Below are 17,411 nucleotides of genomic sequence, written 5' to 3'. Positions count from 1 at the left end.
GAGACCGAGCGGGAGAAGGGGAGCTTTTGGAGGGGAGGATGGAGTCCCTTGCTGGTACCTACCGGCCAGGGGTGGACATGGCAAGTGGGGCTCAGCACTTACCGCCTCAACATCCTCATTCTTCAGCCCCAGCTCCCGATCCTTGGCACGGATCTCATCTCGCTGTTTGTCCACCACCTCCTTCAGCTTCTTCATCACCTGCCGCTCCCGCTCTGACATGCCTAGAGAGGGGCGAGAGGGACCAGCAGGTGAGTCTGCTTCCCTCCCCTGCTTAAACCATCGGCAGGGATTTCCCTGGTGGTCCAGTGGCTAAGACTCTGCACTCCCAATGCTGGTGGCGTGGGTTGGATCCCTGGTCAAGGAACTAGATCTCACATTTCCATTTCGCAGCAAAGAATTTGCATGCTGCAACTAAGACCTGGAACAGCTAAATAAATAAATATTTTTAAAATGTTCATAGCAGCATCATTTGTAATAGCCCCAAACTGGAAACTGCCAAAATGTCCATCTGTTGATGAATGAATAGTAGGATGAAGAGATAAACCTTGAGTAACAGGCAATGGAATGCTACAAGCAGTGAAAAGTAGTGACTACCAGCTCCGTTTGAAACTGATAAAATCAGTTATTTCTCCAGACACTCTCTGCTCCTCAAAGGATACTCTTCAGCTGGAGTCCTGACTGTCAGGCCCCCAGACTGCTGATGGGGAATCACAGGGCCATCTGAAGGTTCTGGGCACTGGGTATCCCTCTCTCAAAACTCCTGGGCAACTGCTGTGAGGTGAGACCTGGGCCGCCTGGGGTAGTGGAACAAGAAGCCATGACTAACATTTCCAGAAAAACCACACCTTAGACACAATGCAAGAGCGTGTGTGTGTGTGTGTGTGTGTGTGTGTGTATCTCTGTCTGTGTAGGGGAGGGGGGGCTAAAATCAGGTGCAGGCAGTCTGTGAAAAAGCCACAGAAACATTTGCTGTCTGCTCTGTGAGCCCCCATCCTGCAAAGCCCCGGGGCAGGAGTATCAGGGGCTTAGCTCAATCAATTTAATCCTTGGCGGGGCACATTCCACTCAGGAGAAATCAGATGAGTAGAACTCAAGTGGGATGGCGGCAGGGAAGCACGAGGTCCAGAGAAAGGAAATCTGTATTTGGGACCCACCTACATCTGAGTTCCCCAACCAGGGACTGAACTTAGGCCACCAGAGTGAAAGCAGCCCGTCCTTAACCACTGGACCACCAGGGAATTCCCAAAGGAAGGATTTTTCCTTTTTGGCCACACTGCATGGCTTGCAGGATCTCAGTTCCCAGGCTGGGGATTGAACCCGGGCCATGGCAGTGAAGGTCCAGAATCCTAACCACTAGCCACCAGGGAACTCGCCATCCATCGCCTTCATGGGTGTCGGTGGCCGTAGGATAGAGCAGTCAGAGAACAAATGGTCAAGGGCTGGGAGTCTGGGGCTAGCTTACTTGGACTCATTCGCAGCTGACCTGGTGCCTGTTTTCTTGCAAATGGGGGTCATGGGGTGGCCCCATCTGGGGGACTCTTGTGAGGCTGCATCTGTTAATCCACTTGAAGTACTCACAACAGGCCTGGCACAGAGTGAGTGTCTCCAAGTGTCATTTTATCTATAAAAGAGAAACGCCAATTCTCCCTGCTCCAAACGCTCTGCTAAGACAGAGTCCAAGAGTGCTGGAGAAGTGGTTTGAAAAACTAAAAGGTTAAGTGTTTTGAAGAGATTCACAGACATAGGTAAAGCCGGGAGTCATGTTGTTACTCCCTCAGTCGTGTCCAACTTTTTGTGACCCTGTGGACTGTGGCCCGCCAGACTCCTCTGCCCATGGGATTTCCCAGGCAAGAATACTGGAGTGGGTTGTCATTTCCTTCTCCAGGGGATCTTCCCAACCCAGGGATCCAACCTACGTCTCCTGTGCCTGCTGCCTTGGTAAAGGATTCTTTACCATCTGAGCAATTATTTAAGTCACCCAGCAATTCAAGACTCTGGGAGCTAAATTAACGAGACATTCAGGGGACTTCCCTGGTTCTCTAGTGGCTAAGACTCCATATTCGCAATGCAGGGGGCCTGGGTTCGATCCCTGGTCAATGAACTGGATCCTACATGCCGCAACTAAAGATCCTGCATGCTGCAATGAATATCAAAGATCCCAAATGCGGAAACTAAGACCCAGTGCATACAAATGTTTAAAAAAAGAAAGTGCACCCTTGTGCCTAAGGGCAGGGAACTCTTGGGTGTAACTTACACTCCAGAGCTCGCTGCCCTGCACGGACTTTATTTGGATCCCTCCACTTTCCCCAATAGTCTTGTCTACGGGGCACTTCCTTAAGTCACCTGCAGAGGAACATCCTCGTCTCAGGGTCTCCTTATAGAAGATGCTGATATAAACAGAGCTTAGCTCATTCTATCCTCAGAATACTTTACAAAGTAGGAATCCTGCTGTTCCCACTGTACAGCTGAAACTCTGGTGCACAGTAGTTAGTGAACTTACACAAGGTCACACAGCTGATGAGCGGCACCACCAGGATTCAGAATTCAGGCACTGTTCAGGATTCTAGACAGCGTATTAAAGAGCAGAGACATCACTTTGCCAACAAAGATCCATCTAGTCAACGCTATGGTTTTTCCAGTAGTCGTGTATGGATGTGAGAGTTGGACCATAAGGAAGGCTGAGCGCCGAAGAAGTGATGCTTTCAAACTGTGGTGCTGGAGAAGACTCTTGAGAGTCCCTTGGACTTCAAGGAGATCAAACCAGTCAATCCTAAAGGAAAACAACCCTGAACATTCATTGGAAGGACTGATGTTGAAGATGAAGCTCCAATACTTTGGTCACCTGATGTGAAGGTCCAACTCGTTGGAAAAGACTCTGATGCTGGGAAAGATTGAAAGCAAAAGGAGAAGGGGGCCGCAGAGGATGAGATGGTTAGATAGCATCACTGACTTAATGACATGAATTTGAGCAAACTCTGGGAGACAGCGGAGGACACAGGAGCCTGGTGTGCTGTAGTCCATGGGGTCACAAAGAGTCAGACACGACTTAGCAACTGAACAACAACAACCAGGATTGAAACTCAGGTAGCCTGGCTCCAGGTTCCACACTCTTGCAACCACTTTATCACCCCTCAAACTGCTGTATGTAAAATACACATCAGCCATCAACGGATGGGTGGATCCACAAAGTGTGGTCTGTCCATACAATGGGATATTATTCTGCATTAAAAAGGAAGGAAATTCTGACACATACAACATGGATGAAAGTCAAGGACATTTACGCTCAGTGAAGTAAACCAGTCGCAAAAAGACAGATATCGCGTGATTCAACTTCTGTGAGATACCTGGATTAGACAAAATTATAGAGACAGAAAGTAGAATGCCAGTTGCCAGGGGCTAGGGGAGGGAGGAATGGAGAGTTATCATTTAACAGGACAGAGTTTTAGATCTGCAAGATGAGATGAGCTCTGGAGTTCTGGCTGCACAATGTGAATGTACTAGACCTAGCTGAATTGTATACTGGGTAAGATGGTTAAGATGATAAATATTATGTGCAGATTACTACAACAAAACATATATAAGACTTTCCTGGTGGTGCAGTGGATAAGAATCCATTTGCCAATGCAGGGGACACAGGTTTAATCCCTGGTCTGGGAAGATCCCACCTGCCACGGAGTAACTAAGCCTGCGTCCCACAACTACTTCCTGAGCCCAGGCTCTAGGGCCTGCAAGCCACAACTACTGAGCCGGCATTCCTAGAGCCTGTGCTCTGCAACAAGAGTAGCCCCCATTCAGAGCAACTAGAGAAAGCCTTAGCACAGCACTGAAGACCCAGCGCAGTCAAAAATAAATAAATAAAAACAAAACATATATGTATATTGGAGAGGGAAATGGCAACCCACTCCAGTACTCTTGCCTGGAAAATCCTCTGGACAGAAGAGCCGGGTGCGCTACAGTCCATGGGGTCACAAAGAGTCAGACACAATTTTGCAACTAAACATCGACAACAACATATAATATAACATTATATATAAATAAATAAGCTACCAAATTTCAAAGACTTATTATGAAAAATATGCAAAATATCCTATGATAATTATTTATTGATTTGGGTGCATCATGCAGTTTGCAGGATCTTGGTTCCCTGACTAGTACTGAACCCAGACCCTTGGCAGTGAAAGCGTGGAGTCCTAAGCACTGGACCACCTTGGAATTCCTCTACTGATGATTTTTTAAAATCGATTACATGTTGAAGGATGATACCTTGGACCTATTGGTTTAAATAAAAATATTAATAGAATTACTTTCACCTTTTTACTTTTTGGTTTAAATAAAAATATTAATAGAATTACTTTCACCTTTTTACTTTTTTAAATGCCACCCCTAGAAAAATTATAATCATATCTGTGACTTGCCTACATTTTTTGGTAAAAGGGAAAAGATGTTCATGATTCAAAGAGTAACCAGAATATTGCCTTATATATTTTTTTTTGAACAGTGCTGTTCTCAGCTTCCCTTCAGAAAATGGCTAAGTGGTCAGTCTTCAGCCTCTCCTAGTGACAAGAGTTGTTTGTCCAGAGCCCAGGAGTTTTTCTCCAGAGGCCTGAGCATAGTTTTGCACCCCGCCCCCCAGTTCCATCGCTTCCGTATCTGTAATTCATCTCAGCATGTGCTAACTAGTAGTTTCCAAGCACTGATGGGATGGTTTCCAAATACAAGAGGCAGCGAAGTGCTTTTTCATCTGGAGACTTTTGGGGAGCTGGAGAGAAGAGACTGAGGGGTGCTCTGAGCCCAGCGCCCAGTATCAATGGCTGGGCAAGCAGTACTGTTCCAGGCAGGGTGGGCTCTTATTTTTGTTTTGTTTTTCCTTCTTAATGATTTTATTTATTCATTTATTTGGGCTGTGCTGGGTCTCCTGGCTGTGTGGACTTTTCTCTAGTAGCAGGGAGCAGGGGTTCCTCTCCAGCTGCGGTGCTTGGGCTTCTCACTGCGGCGGCTTCTCTTGCTGCAGAGCATGGGCTTCGGCAGTCTCAGGGCACGAGCTCAGCAGCTCAGTTGCAGCTCCCAGGCTCTAAAGCACAGGCTCAGCAGTTGTGGCTTAGTTGCTCCGCAGCATGTGGGATTCTCCTGGATCAGGGATGGAACCTGCGTCTCCTAAATTGGTAGGTGGATTCTTTATCCCTGAGCCGACAGGGAAGCCCTCTTTTTTTCTTTCCATAGTGTTTTTTAAAAAATATTTTTTGGCTGTCCTGCCTGGCATGTGGGATCTTCGTTCTGCAACTAGGACTCGAACACACACCCCCACCCATGGAAGCCAGAGTCTCAACCACTGCACCACCAGGCAAGTTCCAGGGCCGGCTCTTCTAAGCAGGCACACCACCCCCCTCATCCCCTTTATCTCTAGTTTGTCCCAAGTGGTGCCGGGCACATAGTCTAACTTCATGGGAGCACCTCTCCCCAGGAACCCTATGTCCTGTGTCTGTTCCTCTCCCAGGTGGAATAAATGCTCTTGTCCCTGTTGCGTTCCCACGGCTTCCCGTGCAAAATAAAAATAACCGTGAGAGGCATGCCTGGCATCTGCCCAGTTTCTCCACTTGGGTGGGGGCTGCAGCCATGCAGAACATCCAAGCCTCCCTGAGCTCAGTCCCAGGAGCTGGACCCACGCGAGATGCCAATTAAGTGCGTCTCAGATGGCACCTGTGTGGGCTGTCTGATGAAGAGCCCAGCAGGGATGCGGAGAGACGAGGCACAGCCCTCCCACACGGAGGGTGCCGCGTACACACAGATGCAACGAGCCGCGAGAAAGCAGCTCCGGGTGTTGGGACCCACAGCTGGCAGACCTGAGGCCTCTGGGGCATCACTGGGGCAGGCAAGGGAGTTCTCACATCACCCCTGGAGCCCGCTGGGTGACCTCTAGAAATGTCACAAACCAAAAGATGGCTAAGGGTGCCTCATGAAGTTCAACAGTTACCACAGGCTGCAGCAATTCCACTTCGAGGTATATACCTCTCAAAGCACCGCAAACAGGGACTTCCCTGGTGGTCTCATAGATAAGACTCCACGCTCCCAATGCAGGGGACCTCGGTTCCATCCCTGGTGGGGGAACTAAGAGCCCAAATGCCCCAGCTAGAGAAGCCTGAGTGTGGCAATGAAGACACAGGACAGCCACAATATATTTAAAAGAAAACAAAAAACACCGAAAAGATTATGTCCACATAAAACATACACCACAGCCTTCACAGTGGCACTCTTTACAACAGCCGAAAGTTGGAAACAACCCCGCGTCCGTAGGTGGAGGCATGGATAAAAACAAAACGCGGTCCAAACAGACAAGGGAATATTATTAAGCCGCGAAGAGGAAGGCTGTACCTCCTCAGCCTGTTTTCTTCCTCTTTTTCAAAAAGGAGACTGGATAACAATAGCTCATAGTGACAATAGTTAAAAACTTTCAAAGTGTGGGCACCAGGTACTATTTTAAGCAGTTTACATGTATTAATTCATTTAATCCTCACAACAATCTGATTAGAGAGACAGGGTTATCTGCCCCATTTTCACATGGGGCACTTAGGCACACCAAGGTCAAATGACTTGAGCAAGGTCACTCAGCAGGTAACTATCAGGTTAGGAATCACCCCTGGTTAGCATGCCTTGAGCACCAATGCTTATTACTGCTAAGACTTTTGTTTTCACTGCACTGTTCATGTCTCAACAAAGGAAACCCATGGAAAAGAGGACGGCAGCACCTGGATCAAACATTTCCTTTCTCCTTGGTCCCTACAGTCCTTATATAGTGCGGTACTTTGTACTCACAAGAGTTGTAACCTCTGAACTTCAGGTCTCCTCCCTGGAAGTCCATTCCCCTTCATAACAAACATGAGGAGGGGTTTGTGTCAGGACCCAAGGAGTTTACTCAGACTAAAGAGATGGGTCTAGGCCTTCCCTGGTGGTCCAGGGGCTAAGACTTCAAGCTTCTAATGCAGGGGGCCCAGGTTTGATCCTTTTTCAGGGGACTAGATTAGATATGCTACAGCTAAGAGTTTGCCTGCTGTAACTAAAGATCTCAAGTGCCCTAAGCTGAGGCAGCTCATCAGGGACCAGACCAGATCTTTCTGTGTTTGCTTCTCCAGCACCAGCAGAGGGCCTGGAGTGAAGGTTCTAGATAACTGTTAGTAGGATGAATGACAGTTGGGGTGCTCCAGCGCCATTAAGATCTGGGTGGCCATCCTGGTTTGCTCATTGTTAAACGTGTGCCCATGACATGTACCTCAAATCTCTTCCTAGTACACTCAGAATAAAATCCAAATCTAGGTCTCTAAGGGGCTATGTGATCTGATCCCGGCTGGCCCTTCTGACTTCATCTCTAACCACCTTTGACCTTGATCATCTCCTGTGATGCTGATCTCCTTGGCTTTTCATAAAGAGTCATGCCCCAGGGCCTTTGTACCTTCTTTCCCCCTGAGACATTTACACAGCTTCATGACTTAACTAGGGCTCAGATGTCACCTTATCAGAGAGGCCCTCCTTGATCACTGTATCTAAAAAAGCTCCCCACCAAATCAACTCTATCATATTCCACCCACCTTCCTTTCCAGTTCTTCCACAACCTGGATCAGAATCAGGACTGTGTTATCTGTTTACATGTTTATCATCTATCTCTTCTGCACTAGAACATAAGCTTCACGAGGGCCGGGGTTTTGTCTTGCCCAAGGTGTATCCCCAGTGCCTAGAAAAGAGTCTGGAAAAGTGAGGAACCTCTAACAATTTATTAAATGAACCTCTCAGTTTCATCACCTGTAAACCAGGCTACACACTTTCTCTCGGGCAGAGGCGGGAATGGCTTCCTCAGTGGCACAGCAGTAAATAACCTGCCTGACAATGCAGGAGACACAGGTTTGATCCCTGGTCTGGCAAGATCCCCTGAAGGAGAAAATGGCCACCCACTCCAGTATTCTTGCCTGGGAAATCCCATGGACAGAGGAGCCTGGTGGGCAACAGTCCATAGAGTCGCAAAGAGCCGGACGCGACTGAGCATGCGCGCCTGGCATGTGATGGTGCAAATGCACGTGACATGAGACACATGCTCAGGGGACCGTCCTCACTGGTGATGCTGGTGATGACGATGGGAAGAGCCTTTCCCCTCACCTCCCACGCCAGCCCCTCGCTCTTACCTTCATGTTTCTGGAACTCCTCCTCGGAGAAGCTGACGTCCTTGTGGGAGAGGTTGGTCATGAGCTGCTTGTTCTCCTCCTGCAGCTGGGCAATCTGAGAAAGGAGGTCTTGTGCTTCCCCTCGCCACACGTCCTCCACCAGCTCCAGCTCCTGCAAGGGCGAGGGGCCGGTGTGGGTCACTCACTGCCTGCCCAGGGCAGCAGCCTTACCCACCCAACCCTGACACTCAGGAGCAGCTCAGAGATGCTGGAGCTCTGGGGTTGTTCCCTTCTCCACGAGAACCAGGCATCAGCAGGTGAGCAGTTCAGGCATCACCAGCCCACAAGGCAACGTCACAAAAACTAGAAGGCGCCCTTCCTCTGGGCCAAGCCCGCACTTACACTGTTAGGATCCAGGCAGGTTAGAACTGCCTGAAGACAACCATGGCACTGGATTTGCACCTTTTAAAAACCCAGACAGGAGACAGAGGATGGAGGGGCAGCGCCAAGCTACAGGGGCCTGAATGTACCTGCCCTCTGGGGAGGTCACATCCTTGATCCATCCCAGCAGGACACACCTCTTTCCAAGAGGCAGAGAGGGCTGCAAAGATTCCAGGGATGCTCCCTGGCCCTGAAGCTCCTACTATACCTGAAACAGGCACCTCTTCAAGTAGCCTTGAGCAACTAACTTTAGAACTCTGAGCCTCAGCTTCCCTTAGCTGGGGAGCCCTAATATTGAGGCTCACAGTGAAGAAAACAAAAACACTAATTTGAAAAGATATGTGCACCCCTCTGTTTACAGTAACATTATTTACAATCAAGATCTGGAAGCAACCTGAGTGTCCACTGATAGATGAGTGGATAAAGAAGACAAGGTCTATTTACACAATGGAATATTACTGAGCTGTAAGAAACAATGAAATCTTGCCATCTGTGACACCGATGGACCTAGAGGGTATGATGCTAAGTGCAATGGGTTAGAGAAAGACAAATACCATATGATTGCAGTTATTTGCAGAACCTACAAAGCAACATAGATACAGAGAACAAACAGGTGGTTGCCAGAAGGGAGGGGACTGGAGAGGGAGTGAAATACGTGAAAGGGGTTAAGAGGTACAAACCTCCAGTTACAAAATAAATAAGGCATGAGGATGTAATATATAGCATAAGGAATACAGTCAATAGTATTGTAATAACTTTGCATGGGGACAGATGGTTCCTAGACTTATCATGAGATCATTTCATTGTATATGTAAATGTCAAATCACTACACTGCACACTTGAGACTAATATATAATATTGTGTGTTAACTATGTTTCAGTAAAAAAAAATAAAGGCTTACTAGTTGAATGTGAGGATAAACAAGATGCCTATTAAATAGTTTTGTGGATGGCTGTAATCAGAGAAATGCTGTAATCAGAGAAACAGATAATAACAAGTGTTGGCAAGGATGTGAAGAAACTGGAACCCCCCTGCATCACTGGTAAGAATGTAAAATGGCGCAACCACTGTGGAAAACAGTCTGGCAGTTCCTCAATAAGTTAAACATAGTTACCATATGACCCATCCATTCCACTTGTAGGGTCTGAGAAATGAAAACATGTGTCCACACAGAAACATGTATATGAACCTTCACAGCAGCATTACTCATAATTGCCGAAAGGCAGAACCAACTCAAACGTCCATCAGTTGATGAGCAGGTACATAAAATGTGGTGTATCCGCACAACGGAATGTAATTCAGACAAAAGGAATGAAGCATTGACACAGGCTGCAACTTTGATGAAGCTTGAAAATATGATGCTGAGCGAAAGCAGCCAGACACAAATGGTCACTCAATGTGTAACTCCGTTGATGGGAAATGTCCACGATACAGATGGACATACAAAATCCACAGATACAGAAAGTATACTGGCAGCTTGGCAGGGGCAGAAGGGTTGGTGGAGAATAAGGGACGACTGTTAATGGGCCTGGGTTTTCTTTCTGGAGTAATGAAAATGTTCTAAAACTGACTAACACAAGTCTGGGAAAAAACTAAAAAAACATTGACTTGTATGCTCTGAATGGGTGAACTGTATGGTATGTGAATTATATTCAATAAAGCTGTTGCCAAAAACACAGGTATCTTGTAAAACCATTAACTATATAGAATGCTTGCTTAAAGCATGGATACTGGAGCCTGTTGACCTGGGCATGAATTTAATTTCTGCCATTTACTAGCTCATCTTGGAAAAGCTATTCAATCTTTGGGTGCCTTGGAAATGAAGAAGATAGTGTAATATCTACCCTGCAGGTTTTCATGAGGATTAAATGGTTAATATATGTAGATATTTGGAATAGTGCCCAGTACCCAGAAAGTGCTAAACATATGTCTGCTGATTTCTGGTCCTCCTACAACCCATCCCAAGCCGGCCCAGGTGGCCAGATGTCAGCATCGCCTCCGTTCATCTTTTAAATAAGTTCCTAAATCCCATCGCCTTCATCAGGAAGCCTGCTGAACTTGGGAAATAAGAGGTAATAACTTAAGTGTTCATACAGCTGATTCAAGGTCACCAGGGGAGGTGAAGGGTGGGGCCAGAAGCAGAAGCGGTGATTGAAAGATGGAGTGGCCACAGGACCTTCCCACACGCAGGTATGGACTGGAAATAGAGTCAGGCTCTTCCTGCCCCAGTCCTCTCTGCTCCCACCTGACAAAGGCTGAGCACACAGAGGGCCCCAGTGCTATTAGCCTATCAATCAAGTGTAACTGGCTGGAGGAGGCAGAACAATGCCCCCAGGAGATGTCCACAACCTAATCCCCCTGGAACCTGAGAATATGTGACCTTGTGCAGCAAAAGGGACCCTGAGCTGGGGAGATGCTCCTGGGTTATCACAGGTGGACCCAATGTAATCACAAGGGCCCTTAAACATGAAAGAGGGAGGAGGCACAAAGGGCAGAATCAGAGATGAATGATGGGGGGACTTCCCTAGTGACCCAGTGGTTAGGACTCCACGATCCCACTGCAGGAGACGCGGGTTCAATCCCTGGTCAGAAAACTAAGATCCTGCATACAGTGTGGTAACAGAAGCAGAGATCAGAGTCAGAGATTTGATGATGCCACACTACTGACTCTGCAGATGGAGGAAGGGGCCACAAGCCAAGGGATGCAGGCGGCCCCCAGGAGCTGGAAAAGGCCAGGAAATGGATTCTCCCCCAAAGTTGCCAGAAGGAATGAATTTCCTGACACCTGTTTTTAACTCAAGTGAGATTCCTTTCTAACTTTTGACCTCCAGAAGTTTATCCAGTATTCTTCATATTGACATTATTCATAGTATCATATTATCCCACATGATAATAAATTTGTGTTTTGAGTCAGTAAGACTGAGATGGGGATACCAGACCACCTGACCTGCCTCTTGAGAAACCTATATGCAGGTCAGGAAGCAACAGTTAGAACTGGACATGGAATAACAGACTGGTTCCAAATAGGAAAAGGAGTACATCAAGGCTGTATATTGTCACCCTGCTTATTTAATTTCTATGCAGAGTACATCATGAGAAACGCTGGGCTGGAAGAAGCACAAGCTGGAATCAAGATTGCCGGGAGAAATATCAGTCACCTCAGATATGCAGATGACACCACCCTTATGGCAGAAAGTGAGAGGAACTAAAAAGCCTCTTGATGAAAGTGAAAGAGGAGAGTGAAAAAGTTGGCTAAAAGTTCATCATTCAGAAAACTAAGATCATGGCATCTGGTCCCATCACTTCATGGGAAATAGATGGGGAAACAGTGGAAATAGTGTCAGACTTTATTTTTTGGGGCTCCAAAATCACTGCAGATGGTGATTGCAGCCATGAAATTAAGACGCTTACTCCTCGGAAGGAAAGTTATAACCAACCTAGATAGCATATTGAAAAGCAGAGATATTGCTTTGCCAACAAAGGTCCATCTAGTCAAGGCTATGGTTTTTCCAGTGGTCACCTGATGTGAAGAGTTGACTCATTGGAAAAGCCTCTGATGCTGGGAGGGATTGGGGGCAGGAGGAGAAGGGGACGACAGAGGATGAGATGGCTGGATGGCATCACCGACTAGATGGACATGAGTTTGAGTGAACTTTGGGAGTTGGTGATGGACAGGGAGGCCTGGCGTGCTGTGATTCATGGGGTCGCAAAGAGTTGGATATGACTGAACAACTGAACTGAACTGACTGAAGGCTGTAGTAATTAGCTACAGCAGCAATAGATGAATACAGTTCATCTATTATCCCTCAGTTGTTTTTTTTATTCTTCTTTCAGTGAACTGATTGGGGAGCTGGTTCTTACCCCTGAGCTGATCAAGGACAATTTGATCTTGCCTCCACACCAGCTAAAAAGGCTTTTCCAGGAAGTGGCCCCTGACCGATCATCTCCTTCACCTTTTCTCAACACTGTTTTCAAACTCCCTATGCCGGCCCATGAGGCCCAGAGTGATCAGATCCCTGTACCTCCCCGAGGGATTCCCAGTTGGCTCAGTGGTAAAGAACTTGCCTGCCAATGCAGGAGGTACAAGAGATGTGGTTTCAATCCCTGGGTCGGGAAGATCCCCTGGAGAAGGAAATGGCAACTCACTCCAGTATTCTTGCCTGGGAAATCCCAAGGACAGAGAAGCCTGGCTGCTACAGTCCATGGGGTTGCAAAGAGCTGGACACAACTTAACCACCAAACAATGCACCCCTGACCTCTTCCTCACTTGCTCTGCTCTTGTCATACCAGCCTTCTTTGTATTCCATGCACACACCAACCTCCTACCTCAGGGCCTTTGCACTTGCTGCACTTCCTGCCTAGAATGCCCTCCCCCAGATCTCCCTATGGCTGGTACCTACCTTTCATTTGGATCTCAGCTCAGACGGCACTTCTCAGGGAAAGCATTCCTGACTGCTCCATCTATGAGACCCCAATGCTGACCAGTCTCTTTTATATTTCCCCATTTTATCTTCTTCATGGCACTTATGATAAGCTGAAATTTTTTAAACTGTAAAAAAAAAGCCTATCTCCTCACACTAGAATCATATCATTCTATTAGAGTAGCCATTAGTCGTGTGTCTACTGAGCACTTGGAATGCAGCTGGTCTCAACTGAAACATGCAGTGAGGGTTAAACACTCACCGAATTTCAAAGACATGGTAGGAAAAAAAGAATGCAGAATACCTTATCAATAATATTTTGGTAACTGTGTGGTGATGGATGGTAACTGACCTTAGTAGGTGGTAATCATTTTATAATATACACATATATCAAAGCATAATGCTGTACACCTAAAAGTGTTATCTGTCAATCACATCTCAATAAAAAGCACCTTTACATTGATTACACGTTGAAATAACATTTTGGAAAGCCTGGGTTTGGTATATTATTAAAATTAACTTCATCCGAGGAATTTCCTGGTTGTCCAGTGGTTAGGAATAGGAGTTTTCATTGTTCTGGGCCCAGATTCAATCCCTGGTCAGGGAGTTAAGAATCCGCAAGCCACAGGTGAGGTAAAAAAAAAAATGTTAACCTTACCTATGTCTTTGTATCAATGTGACACACCACATTTATTTCTACGGGACAGCACCGTGCTAGAAAGTCAAGCCCTTGAAGACAAAGACCTTATCTCTTGTGGTCACTGCTGTGGCCCAGAACAGTGCCTGGCCCTTTGTCGGCACTCAATAAATATATCTGTTGAATGAATAAATACATCATGTACGCTATTTACATGATATGCATCTTCCACTGCTTTCTAGAGTCTCTTTCTGTGTTTTCCCGTCTTCCCTGTTATGCACTCGCTGCCTGAGATGAGGACCTGGTCTTCCTTTCCTTTGCATCACCCATGTCACCTGGGAAGGCGCTGTGCAAGCTGTGGTCGGTCAGTGGGGCTGTGGACTGAGCAACCAGGCAGTAACTGGTAAGACTGTGGCCTAGGTCTGAGCGATGAACAGAACTGAGTCTTTTGGGGATCTTTTGGGAGGAGGAGTAGAAGAGAGGGTGCAGGCTTTACTGGAGCCATATTTGCTTTGTTTTTATTTTTTCTGACTGCACCATGCAGGATGCAGGATCTTAGTTCCCCAAGCAGGAATCAAACTGGTGTCCCCTGCATTGGGAGCTTGGAGTCTTAAGCACTGGATCACCCGGGAAGTCCCTGAAGCCAGGTGGGAGAGAAGGAAGAAAGGAAAGAAGGGAGGGAAGGAGGGAGGCAGAAAAGGTGGGAGGCAGGAATGAACAGACAGACAGATAAGATCAAGGACATGCTAAGAAGATTTTTGTGGAAATAACACCTTGAAGATCCTTTGAGGCTTATGAGGGGGTGGGGGTGGGGTGGAGGAGGGAATAAGAGGAGTCTCTCTTGATCTCAAGAATACGAAGTAAAGGGGACTGGAGCTGGGATGGGCCAAAAAAAAAGGATTTTGTCCTCCGAATTCTAAAAAATCACCCTCAGTGTTTACAAACAAGCCCTGGCTCTGAACACACTGGTGTTTACTTCCTGGCCAATAGCACTCCAGAAGTGACAAGTGCAGCTGGCTGGGAATTCCACCTGACTCCAGGCCTAGTGGCCTCCGATGGCTCCCAAGGGTGTCTCCCAGCCCAGCTGCAGCAGAACTTAAAATGCCAAGGATGGGGACACAGGTGCCAGGACTTGTGTGACTTGGCTCTTAGTCCTTGTCAGTAAGAAGCAGTTTGTATGTGAGCATCTCAAGGTGCCTTCCTTCCTCGACCTTTTGGGAGAGTCCGGGTACCTAGGGTGGGGGAAACATTCCCAACATCAGCCTAAGAGAACTCTGTGAAATCCCCTCCTGACCCAAAAACAAAAGTCAACACTTGGAGAAGCCCTCAAAATGGGCCAGGTTTTGTCCTGAGCACCGTAACCCTATGAGATGGGTACTATCAATATTATATTTCCCTATTGTATAGCCTATTATTAATATTCCCTATTATTAATATTTCCCTCTTGTATAGCCCAGAAGCTGAGGCACAGAGAGGTGAGGTGATTTGCCCAGGGTCACATAGCCCATGAGTGACAGCACTTTAAAACAGGCTATCTAACTCCAAAGGCCCTGGGAATCTTGACTTTAATTACAGGGCAGGGGACATTTTCAAGCTCCCTGTGAGATCTTGGAAACACTGTCTAAGGCTTGGGAGCTTGAATTTCCTACCTGACCTCAGGACACAAGGACCTCTGAGGACAAACACAATCAAACCTCCAAAACCTGAGTGCTTTGAATCACCCAGGGACCTGTCCTTAAGGTTAAGACTGCAAGCACAGCCCAGGCTCTCTTCCTTGAAAAGATATAGACCTCAAAGCACACAGTAGGTTGATGGCTGGCCGGAGAGTTTCAGAGAGGCCACGGGTATTTTCCTGAGGACACACAGCGAGTCAGAGTCTGCTCAGACACCCTGATCCTCCAAGGAGAAGCGTTTCCTCTCATTCTCAGTCTCAAGGGTCTGCCAGGAGCTTCCCTGGGCTGAGGTTGGGACAGGAAACCACAGGTCTCCCACTTCCTTTTCCCCAGCCACCTCATGTGGACTGCGAGGAGTCCCTGATTCATGAGCCCAGAAGGATTCTTGGTCACAAGCAGCGGCTGAGCCTTAAAGGTGCCCCAAATCATCTTCCTCCAATTCAAAGAGGGTGGGGAAGAGACACTAGAATTACCTCCATGGGGGCTGGGAGTCTCAGCACTAACTTGGGACAAATCCCTCCATGTGGATCCTCAGTTTCTTCATCTGTAAAATGAAGGGAATTATCCCTACCTCACAGAGTAAAGTCAAGGTGGGGAAACCAACCTAGGTTAATAAACTCGAAGGAACTCTGGAGAGTCATCGGCAATTAAGAGCTCAGAGACTGAGGGTCAATGAACCCGGTGGCTGGAGGTCCCATCCCCTTGGCTCTGAAAAGGTCTGGAGTACGATGAAGAAAGGAGCCCGTGTCACACCTTCTGGGTAGCACTGAAAGGTAGGGGCGCTTATTTCATTTCTGGAAAAGAATAATATTATCTAAGCGCTTTAGATACTATTCCATTTAATTCTTATAAGGCGGTCCTATTCCTATCGCCATTTGATGTGAGGAAATGAAGCACAGAGAAGTGAAATAACTTACTCAAGGTCGCACAGCTATTAAATGGTAAAAGTGGGGTTGGAACTCAGTTCTGACTCCAACCAACCACCCTTAATCTCTGTGGGTGGTACATGCCAGGTGCCCAGGCTGGGTACGAGGGCCAGGGGCCTCGCTCCTTCCCTCATCCAGTGGGATCTTCTCTCATCTGTTCCCTGTATACACATTCGTGTGCACCTACAGAAGCCCAGGGCTGAAGGGCCCCCTAGGTCCCAGCGGCCCCACTGCCCGGATGGGCAGACTGAGGCTACCGCCCACCTTCTGGTGCTTGCGCTCCTTCTCGATGCGGTCCATCCTCTCAAGCCGCAGTCGGTCCAGCTCGAGGCGCAGCTCGTCCAGTTCGGGAGCGACGTGGTGGCGGCTGACGAGCACCTCCAGGATCTCCAGGACACGCACGACCTTGGGCATGAGGCGCGCGATGGCCTCGCAGCCGTGCTGGTCGATGACCCGCTCGAACTCGTGGCCCACGAGCGACGCGATGTCGTACACGTCCATGACCGTCAGCTCCGCCACGTTCTTCTCCAGCGCCGACTCGGCCGCCAGCGCCGACCCCCGGTCCTCCTCCATGGCCCCCCGCCCAGCCTCTCCCCCACCCCGCAAACTAGTGCAACTCCCAAACTTGCCGCTGTCGAGGGCAGCGCCGGGGCCGGGCCCACCTTTCGCCGCCGCCGCCGGCCCGCGCTCAGCTGGCCCTCGGGCGAGGGCGCACCTGGCAGGCGGCGGGCGTCGGCATGGGCGGAGGCGGCGGGCCGGGAGCCGGAGGTTAGCGCTCAGGGTGCGGGTCTCGGCGCCCGGATCGGCCCGGAGCCTGCTCCCCAGTGAGGGGAGGCGGCGGCGGCGGCGGCGGCGAGGAAGGCGCGCGCGTGCGCAGGCCCGCGGCGCCTCCCAAGTTGGGAATCCGAGTTGGGCGCAATGGAGGCGCGGGGTCTGGCTGGAGAGCGGGCTCGGCTGCCCTCTCGCAAGCAGTCCTCGCCCGAGGGCTCGCTCCCACGCCCTGGGCCTGAGAAGGAAGGGCGGCCGCGGCTCCTCCGGGAAACTTTCGCGGCGGCGACGCCGGCTGACCGGCTCCCCCCGCGGGGATGCCGCGCGCCCCGCCCCGATCCCGGCCTGGAGAGGGGCGCGCCCGGCTGCCGCCGCCCGAGGGCGCCCTGGGGTCCCGG

At 48.8% G+C, this 17,411-nt stretch overlaps 1 protein-coding gene across 4 annotated transcripts in view; it reads right to left on the bottom strand.

Annotated features, from left to right (window-relative positions):
- RILPL1 (Rab interacting lysosomal protein like 1) overlaps window positions 1-17,324 on the bottom strand; it is a 41,613-nt gene extending 24,289 nt beyond the window's left edge. For all 4 annotated transcript variants that reach the window (XM_060401101.1, XM_012097700.5, XM_012097699.5 and 1 more), the window contains exons 1-3: window positions 16,510-17,324; window positions 8,169-8,319; window positions 103-221 (exon numbers count right to left, since the gene is read on the bottom strand). In XM_060401101.1, the coding sequence (XP_060257084.1) occupies window positions 103-221; window positions 8,169-8,319; window positions 16,510-16,818 (579 nt within the window). In that variant the 5' untranslated portion in view covers window positions 16,819-17,324. The remainder of the gene's footprint in view (window positions 1-102; window positions 222-8,168; window positions 8,320-16,509) is intronic.
- Window positions 17,325-17,411: the final 87 nt, after the last annotated feature.

The sequence above is a fragment of the Ovis aries genome, chromosome 17 (assembly GCF_016772045.2).
Source record: "Ovis aries strain OAR_USU_Benz2616 breed Rambouillet chromosome 17, ARS-UI_Ramb_v3.0, whole genome shotgun sequence".
In the NCBI taxonomy this organism is placed as follows: domain Eukaryota; kingdom Metazoa; phylum Chordata; class Mammalia; order Artiodactyla; family Bovidae; genus Ovis; species Ovis aries.
The sequence above is the reverse complement of the archived record's forward strand: the minus strand, read 5'-3'. Positions and strand labels throughout refer to the sequence as shown.